The 10000-nt window shown below is 50.9% G+C and overlaps 1 protein-coding gene across 1 annotated transcript in view; it reads left to right on the top strand.

Moving 5' to 3' along the window:
* The window catches only part of cicb (capicua transcriptional repressor b), a 59640-nt gene that overhangs the window by 6771 nt on the left and 42869 nt on the right, over positions 1–10000 (top strand). The window contains exon 2 of the mRNA XM_080425627.1: positions 4354–8513. Coding sequence (XP_080281753.1) covers positions 4526–8513 — 3988 coding nt within the window. The 5' untranslated portion in view covers positions 4354–4525. The remainder of the gene's footprint in view (positions 1–4353; positions 8514–10000) is intronic.

Below are 10000 nucleotides of genomic sequence, written 5' to 3'. Positions count from 1 at the left end.
TGATCACAATTACTTTGCATAATTGTTGAAAATGTTTCATGCATTAATTTCTTTTTTGTTGGAAATAGTAGATCCACAAGCTAAGCTAGCTTTGAAGTTATTAAATATGTCAGTAATATAATTTAATATGTACAAATATGTGTGTGTGTGTGTGTGTGTGTGTGTGTGTGTGTGTGTGTGTGTGTGTGTGTGTGTGTGTGTGTGTGTGTGTGTGTGTGTGTGTGTGTGTGTGTGTGTGTGTGAGAGGGCAGAGGTCTAAATGGAACGTTTGAATGATGAGTGCTAGAATGACTTTGGGAGTTGATGCACGAACAGGAAGACATGTTATGGCGTACGGCAGGAAGTGGCAGCAGGCCGTGACTAGTCTTCATTGGCTGCTGTTTTTGTCCCTGCAAACAAACATTAAAACACATGGTCACTGTAGGGTGTGTAGGCTAATGCGTGACGTGTGACCAACTTTTCCTCTGTCCAGGACAGGATGTGCAGGTGCGTGTGCGTGTGCGTGTGTGCGTGACTGTGTGTGTGTGTGTGTGTGTGTGTGTGTGTGTGCGTATGTGCGTATGTATGTGTGCTAGTCTCGAAATGACTGTTGTGTTTGTACAGTATAGGTCTTTGTTTTTCCAATGCTTATTAATGTGTGTGTAGACTACATGTTTGTGACTGTATGAATAGCTGTGTGTGTGTGTGTGTGTGTGTGTGTGTGTGTGTGTGTGTGTGTGTGTGTGTGTGTGTGTGTGTGTGTGTGTGTGTGTGTGTGTGTGTGTGTGTGTGCGCATGCGTGCCTGTGTTCATGTGTGTGTTTGTGCCACAGTTTCCTACTCTTTGTTGTTTTGCCTCAGTGAGCACGCCTCATCCTGTGCCAGCCTTTTAATTTCTCCCAGTTTGAGCACATTACGACACGGAAGATTATTCTAAATTTGTTGCCTTTTTTCCCCCTCCCTCCTCCTCCTCCAAAACATCCTCATGTGTGAGATGGAGAGAGAGGGACGGATGTAAAGAACAGCAGACGGGGCAAGACTTGAGAGATGCAGAGAAAAGAGTGAAAGAGAAGAGAGAGCGAGAGAGAGAGGCCTTCGTGTGCGTGCTTCAACGACTGTGGAAATTCCCAGTGCCTAGTGAATACACAGCGAAAGCCTGTTTGAACAGCCAAACAGCTGCATATACTCTCTCTCTCTCTCTCTCTCTCTCTCTCTCTCTCTCTCTCTCTCTCTCTCTCTCTCTCTCTCTCTCTCTCTCTCTCTCTCTCTCTCTTTCTCTTTCTGTATGTCTCTCTCAATCTCTGTGTGACCTCTCAGTGGTCACCTCCAGACCTGTTACATACAGTAGTAGCCTATGCACAGCACAGTAGTATGTTGTGGACTGTCTATACAACGTGGTGTGAGAAAGCTTCCCCGTCATACACAGTGTGTCAGTTACCGGAGGGGTTAGGGAGAGCAGATCAGGTGACCTGTAGTATAAGGCTAAGAGAGTATGTGTGTGCGTGTGCGTGTGCGTGTGCGTGTGCGTGTGCGTGTGCGTGTGCGTGTGCGTGTGTGTGTGTGCGTGTGTGTGTGTGTGTGTGTGTGTACATTTTGTGGGTAGTGTGATGCGTATGGAGTCATTTAGTTCTCAGTGTGCGCACACACACACACACACACACACACACACACACACACACACACACACACACACACACACACACACACACACACACACACACACACACACACACACACACACACACGTGACACACACACACACACACACACACACACACACACACACACACACACACACACACACACACACACACAGGATGCTTTTTTTGCATGTGCATTGGTTTGGAAAGTGGAGTCATGCTCAAACGTACTTACAGTATATGAATCAAATTATAGTTCCTAACAATGTAATATTTTCATCTCATGTTTTTTTCCCCCTTTTCTCCGTGTGTCTTCCCCAACAAACTATCTCTCTTTTAACCTTTAATTAAAAAAAAATTTTAAACCTTAAAGGTAGGGTAAGTGATATTTTTTGGGTTAAAACAAATAAGTATTTTGTTAAAAGGTTAAAGCACTATATTGTGATAGTAATCATTGCTATAGAGTGTTTGTTCAGTAACAGGAGTCTCCCCGTCTCTGCAGCTCTTTAATAAACAGAAAATACATTTTCCGGTAGGTGTCAAAATCTCAGCCAATCAGGAGAAAGTACCCATTTTTAAGCTTCATTTTTATAGTGTTCCAGTTCCAATTTTGCCTGCTCATTTCTTAGTGTCATCACTTCCAATTTCACTTGTTTAATCTATATCCTGATTGAGTTCTCTATCCTGATTGGATAAAATTGGAAATGAAACTGAAACTGAAACGAAAAAGCATTTTCTGTTTTATAAAGAGCTGGAGAGACAAGGAGACTCCTTTTACTGAACAAACACTCTATAGCAATGAGTACTATCAGAATATAGAGCTATTTAACACTTATTTTAACCAAAGAAAATCACTTACCCTACCTTTAAATTAGGCTAATTTACTGTGACATAATTAACTGAATCCCATTTTCATTGCATTATTCATTCTTTTTCATCATCCCCAGTTAAAGCAGCACTATGTAACTTTTTTTTTGTAATGAATAACATGTACTTTTGTCCAATCTGTATGGTTGAGTATGTTAATACAATATAACTTATATTGGGGTGGTTTTATTTTGTCTCCCTGCTTTTCTATTGAGACATTTAGATCCTGTGTCTAGGTGAGACATGACCTTTGACACGATCCTGTTTCTGGTTTGACACAAATGTTGACCTGAAGGTCAAGATAAAATGGATCCCCTGAGCAAGCAGGCAGGGTCTATTGGCTCAAAGGTAACATTTTCAGCACTTGAGCAGAGACCCGGGTTCAAATCCGGGGTAGATGTGGAACGTTACATAGCTTTAACCCCATTTAGACCGGGAAAGCGTCTGACTGTGTCATTTTTTACATTTCTTTGGCTATTCAAAAATAACAGATATACAAGCTCATAGACAGCTCATAGGCACCGAGTGCCACGCTATGAACTTGTAGATCTGCTATTGTTTTTATTTTTAATCGTGTTGTTTTTTAATCCCTAACCCTGTGCAAATCTTTGAATATATATATTTTTTAAAGCGAACCTTTGTAACTCAAATCTTTGCTTCTGGGGGATTCTACAAATGTCTTCTAAATCCTAACAATTTTCTGAAACACTTATGTTGCTATAATAATATCAGTGGTTCTCAAACTTTTTCATGTGAAGGGCCCCCAAAATGATATGTAATTCGCCGCGGACCCCCATCTCAAAATATGTTGTTCCAGGGACCCCCCAGAAGCAAACACTTATGTTACTATAATAATATCAGTGGTTCTCAAACTTTTTCATGTCAAGGGCCCCCAAAATTATATGTATATGGCCGCGGACCCCCATCTCAAAATATGTTGTCCCAGGGACCCCCAGAAGCAAAGATTTTAGTGAAATTTTTTTGCTTTAAAAAATATATATATATTCAAAGATTTGCACACATTTTTCACGATTAAAAAAAAATGCAGATATACAAGCTCATATATGAGCTTGTATATCTGCAATTTTTGAATAGCCAAAGAAATCTTAAAATGACACAGATGCGTTCTTGGTCTTAATGGGTTAAATCTCCGGGACTCCTCTGTCAATTATTTTTTTTCAGAGTTGAATTAACACTGAGCATTTTATTGTGTGTGGTTTCTTTTCATCCCTCGATATTTTAAAAACCCAGTTTTATGACCCTATCTTCAACATATAGAGCTGTTTTATAAGGAAGGGGCCTTCTATCTGAATCATGACTCAGGATTTTAGGAATACAATATAACCCCTAGCGTGTTTTATTTTCACGCCAACAATCAATTTCGTACAAGTAGTACGTGTCAATGGCAGAAGAAATATGGTGGTTGCCTCATTTTGGAATGAATCACTGATGTATGGAGTTAGTGTGTACACAACACACACACACACACACACACACACACACACACACACACACACACACACACACACACACACACACACACACACACACACACACACACACACACACACACACACACACACACACACAGATACCGAGGCAGCGTGTGTCACTGTGTGAGGCTGAGTGCAGCACAGACTTCCAGCTATGACATCATTTCTAATCTCAGCCATTTCTGATGATGAACATAATAAATGACCACCTGTCTAATACCCCTCTCTCTCTCTCCCTCACTCTCTCTCTCTCTCTCCCTCTCTCTCTCTCACTCTCTCCCTCTCTCTCTCTCACTCTCACTCTCTCTCTCTCTCCCTCTCCCTCCCTCTCTCTCTCCCTCTCTTCTTTCTGTTTTTCTATTCCTTCTTTTTCAGCCCACAGTACGGAGAAGGAACAAGGACGGCAAACCAGGCACAAGAGAGAAAGACAGAGGTGGAAAGACAGAAGAACAAGGGGTGCCTTAGAAACGTAAGAAAAAAAAAGGAGCGCGGCGAAAGTCAGTGGAATAAAGGCGAAAGCGGGGAAAAAAGTGAAAGTAAAGAAGGGATGAGGCCATTAAAGAAACACGGAGGCCGCTCGCCGCCGACCGCCAGGGGCCGGGGGGGCAGAAGGAGAGGAGGGGGCTCCCAGGCGGCGCCAGAGAAAGACGCGAGGAGAGACAGAGTCAAGAGGGAGACCCCCACCAAAACCCCGCAGCACACACCCTCCAAACCCGCCACCGCTCCACCGTCTGCAGGCAATCACGCCCCGCCCACCACCGTGGCCCCCATCGGCTCCCTGAAAGAGGCGGTCGCAAACAGCGACACGCCGAAGAAGGAGGACCCCGAGGAGCTGGGGAAAAGTGCAGCGAAAGATGTGAAGAAGAAGGAAGAGAAGACGGAGAAAAAAGAGGAGGAGGAGGACGAAGAGAAGAAGAAGAAAACAGTGGGGACCAACGGCGACAGCGCCCCTTCAAACCATTCCATAGCCACACCTACCTCAAACCCCAACCCAATGTCGCCATCCACGGCCACGCCCGCCAATCGCTTGTCCGCCAATCAGAGCCCCGCCCCCTGCTCAGTGTCCAGCAGGAAGACGGCCACGTTCAAAGCCCGCGTCCCCAAGAAGAAGTACACCTATGAGCACTTTGCTAGCAACGCTAATGCTAGCGTCCTGACCGCGGGGCCTACACACAACAGTTACTACAATGACACAAGTAACAGTAAAAGTAACAGCTTGCACAGCATGACCATTCACAGCATTATTAATAATAGCATCAGCAGTAGCATCAACAGTAATACAAATAGTAACAGTGCAAGTACTGGTGGTGGTGGTGGTGTCAATGCCACTGCTAACAGTAGCAACAGTAGTTCTAGTATTAGCAATAGCAGCAGTAATAGTAGTAGAAATAATTCTAGCTCAGGAAATCAGCCTTTGGCACCAGTTGACGAGGGAAAAGCTACAGACACCAGTCGTCTTACGGGAGTCTCCTCCATGGAGGACGGAGCTCCCAGGACAGTCGCTCCCCAGGACAGAGAACCCCAAGCTGGGGAAGTGGGAACGGAGGGGGGCGGGTCTCACTCCACACGCTCGTCCTCCACCGACACAGCCAGTGAACACTCTGCCGACCTGGAGGCCACGGACACCACGGTGCCAAACCACCGTCAGAAGAGCCCCCTGCACCTGCCTCCCCTCCTCAACGCCCTCTCCAGAGAAGTCACTCTGTCAGAGGGTTTGGCAGAAGCCCTGGCCAAGGGTCTGAAGAACCAGAGGGTCCTGGCTCGCCGGTTGAGGAGGAACAGCGGCGGAGTCGCTGGCCGGGGCAGGGAGAGAGACTCGGGAGCCCTGTCCCCGGTGTTTCGGCCCGGGGTGGTGCGCAGGGTGAACGGGGGGAGTGTGGACATCCAGCTCCAAGGGGAGGAGGGGCTAACGCAGTACCCCTTCCGCGGCGGAGCCTCGACGACGTCGTCGGCAGGGAACGAGAGCTCCGTGGAGTTCATTTTGGACGCGCCCCCGCCCGGCACGGCCGCCGTAGCCGCGGCAACCCGAGTGTGTGTGCCTTTCGGAGGCGGGGAGGACGGGGGTCCGCTGGTGTACAGAGAAGGAGTGGTGTCCCAGGTGGACCCGCACCCTGCCGTGTCCTTCCCTTACCGGGTGCTCCTCAGCGAGGACAGAGACACTCTGGAGGAGGAGGAGGAGGGGGAGGAGGTGGGAGGGGAGAGCGCGGAGGAGGAGGAGAAGAGGCGAGCCAAAGCCCAGGCCGTGTGGGTGTCCAGACAGAGCCTGAGACTCCTCACGCCTCCCTGGGAAGTCCCGCAGCTGGACGGAGGGAGGGAGAAGGAGCGGGAGAGGGAGGAGCGGGAGCGTCGGGAGGAGATGGAGGTGGAGAGGGAGGTGTGCCAGTTGAGTATCGGCATGGGCGCTTTGGGACCAGGGGGCGGCAGACTGGGGCACGGCTTCTCCCCCCCGGGGGTGGTGTTGGTCGGGGGGCATCACTACGGGACCCTGCATCCACCCGTCCATCCCGCTGCCGACGTGACGGCGGGCGCAGCGGCCGGCAGAGCCCACGGTCACGAAGAGGGACAGAAACAGCCGCCAAGCACCCCGGAGGAAGACATGGAGGTGTCCCGCTTTAACATGGGCCTCGCCGGCACCCCCAAGCCCAGGACGGGGACCCCTCAGCACCGACACATCCTCTCCAAGCCCCCCGGCTACCCTCCACCCTCCTCCCCGCACCTGGCCGTGGTCCGCAGCCTGGGAGGACCCCCGCATCTCGCCACCCTGGCCAGCCCCCAGCCTCCCCCCTCCTCCCCGGCCTTACCCAGCCTGGCGTCGTCCAAGTCCACGCCCACACAGACTCCCACGCCCGGCGGTGGCGGCGGCGGTGGCGGCGGCAGCGGTGGTGGCGGTGGCTCGGGGTCCTCCTCTGCGTCGTCGCGCTCGCGGACCCCCCTGTCGCTCGTGCAGCAGAAGTACAAGAAGGGCGATGTGGTGTGCACGCCCAACGGCATCCGCAAGAAGTTCAACGGCAAGCAGTGGAGGAGGCTGTGTTCGCGGGACGGCTGCATGAAGGAGTCACAGCGCCGAGGATACTGCTCCCGACACCTGTCCATGAGGACCAAGGAGATGGAGGCGGCGGCGGGAGGCGGGGGAGGAGAGAGAGGAGGGAGCAGCTCGGGCACGGTGACTCCCTCCGACCTGCGGGGGAGAGCGAGCAGCGAGTTCGACTGGGACGACACGTCCAGGGAGAGCAGCGAGGCCGGGAGCAGCAGCCGGGGCGGGGACTCCAGGCCGCGGCTTGTCCTCCCCTCGCTGCTGCCCCACGAGCTCTCCTCCCGCTTCGACTTCGACGAGTGCGAGGCCGCCACCATGCTGGTGTCTCTGGGGAGCTCGCGCTCGTGCACCCCTTCCTTCTCCCCCATCTCCAACCAGTCGCCCTTCTCCCCCGCCCCCTCCCCCTCGCCCTCGCCCCTCTTTCGGCCGGCCAACTTCTCTCCCATCACCGCCTCGCCCGTCCTCTCCCACCGCAGACACCGGCAGCCCAGCGGGACAGGGGGCGGAGGAGGTGGCAAAGGTCCGGTCCCAGGCGGCGGCGGGGTAGGAGGAGGAGAGAGACAGACGACAGGCATCCAGCCCTCCTTTCATACTAACCTGACGTTCACGGTGCCCATGAGCCCGAGCAGGCGTAAGCCAGACGCCCCTCCTCCCCTGCCTCCTCCCCCCTCCTCGCACCACCACGACTACACGCCCAAGACGGAGCCGGAGCAGGGGGAGCTCAGCAGCTCGTTCAGGGTGCTCTCCCCACAGACGCCCGCCTCGCACTCGTGCACGCACACGCCCACCTTCCCCCGTCCGCGGGGAGTCGCCACCCCCTCCTCCGCTCAGCCCCCCTCCTCCTCCTCCACTGCCACGGCCACGTCCCCTCCTCCTCTCCTGGCGTCGCCCACCGCCCCCTCTCCCCTCCCCCCGGAGGGGGGGCACCGACGCGCGGTCCCTGTCTCCCAGCAGGCCTTGCGGGACTCCCCGGTCATCGTGCGGAACCCCGAGGTTCCGTTGGCCAAGTTCACCGAGTGTCCCCTGGGGAGAGGAGCGGGAGGCGGCGCGGGGGGAAACGGAGGGGAGCTGATGATGATCTCCTCGTCCTCCTCCTCCAAAGAGGCCGGCCTCACTGCCCTCCCCCCTCAGCCCGTTGCCGGCCTCCAGGTGCCCGTTCCCATCAACGCCGCCAACGGCGCCGTCCTCCTGAGGAGCCCCGCCCCGACTCTGGTGCTGGTCTCTCGAACCCCGCCCTCCCTGCCCACTGCCGGCGCCCCCGCGCCAACCAACCCCAGCCTAGTACACACTCTGTCGCTCACGGTCAGCCCCGTGGTCACGGCGTCCGTGCTCAGCCAGCCTAACGCCAGCCCGCCAGGGGGCAGAGAGGGGTTTGGAGGTGAGGTCCAGCAACCGGTGCCCTGTCACCCGTCTCCTACCGCCCTGCTGCCCCTCATCCTCCCTGCAGAGAGCCTGCACCCTGCGCCACGCAAGGATATCATCATGGGACGGCCCGGGACAGGTCAGATTTGCTTGCTGTGTGTGCGTGTGTGTGTGTGTGTGTGTGTGTGTGTGTGTGTGTGTGTGTGTGTGTGTGTGTGTGTGTGTGTGTGTGTGTGTGTGTGTGTGTGTGTGTGTGTGTGTGTGTGGTTGTCTGAGAATCCATTGACCACTAGAGAAGATTACTTTAGAAGTTTTTGAGGATTTGTGAAAAGGCCAGCAATTATTCTAATAGCAGGAACAGGACATACAGTACAACAAGCAGATTTACATAGTGTTGACTGTGTGCGTTCGGTGAAAAAGCATTTCACGAGAAATTATGCGAGCGAATTCTAACTGTAAAGTATGCTGCAGTTGTTAAGGAAATATACTTTGGAGCATTTTATGTTTTGCTCTTGAGTAAAAGCACATTCTTAAATTGTAGCTCTGTACAAAATAAATGACCTAAGAGAGAGGCCGCTTTGTTTTCCATTTTTCACTGAATCAAATAACCCTTTTTTTATTATTATTATTATTATTATTATCATTATTATCATTATTATCATTATAATTTTTTTATAATTATGTGGGGAGTCCCTAGGAGAGGGAATTAGTCTCTACACCACTGTGTTGGTGCACTGAAGGTTAGGGCCTTCTCATTAGCTGGTGTAACAGTCATGGTGTTACATTATTTTGTCCTAATTATCATTATCTTGCGTTTTCTTTTTTTATGTGTGTTGCCGATATATGGTATATAGTATGTGTGTGTGACTGTGTGTGTGTGTGTATGTATATTGTATATATACAGTATATACTGTACTGTATATGTATGTACCGTATATACTGTATATAATATAACAGAGGGTCTGTTTTTGTTAGCAGTGTGCTGCAGCACATAGCAGGGGCTTGATAAGGAAGTTCTGGTCATTGGCCTGGCAGTGGGAGGTTATTTTTACACCGATGTCGGCAAGGCTCCTTTTCTCGGAAATTGAAATAGATGAATACATTCACAGAGAAAGCCCAAATTATATTTCGGCTAGGACTTGAAAGAGAGACAGAAAGTGAATTAGTTCTTAGCCTCTTTGCAAATAAAGCTAAAGTATGACACAGACATTTTCTAAATCAGATGAATCACTGGGTTCTTGTGAGTTTGGTTCTCGCTTGTTCTCTTTTTCACTTTAGTATGCACACGCGCGCGCACGCGCACGCACGCACGCACGCACGCACGCACGCACGCACGCACACACACACACACACACACACACACACACACACACACACACACACACACACACACACACACACACAGAGTATGCCATATTGAAGACTTAACTATAACAATTAAGGCATCAGTGTAAAGAAAAAAGACAAAAGAAAACTGACACACATTTGTAATTGCTTACTTTTCACCTCAGTCTGTGATTTCCCCCTCCATATATTTGGTCATACTTTACATTACATTACAGTCATGTAGAGGTACATCGTTAAATAAAATGAAAATTGAGACATTCAATCGGTTTTCAGTGCTCA

This window comes from Gymnoscopelus braueri (genome assembly GCF_963280865.1).
Source record: "Gymnoscopelus braueri genome assembly, chromosome: 4".
Taxonomy (NCBI): Eukaryota; Metazoa; Chordata; class Actinopteri; order Myctophiformes; family Myctophidae; genus Gymnoscopelus; species Gymnoscopelus braueri.
Note: the sequence above shows the minus strand (reverse complement) of the source record. Positions and strands in the feature narration are given on the sequence as shown.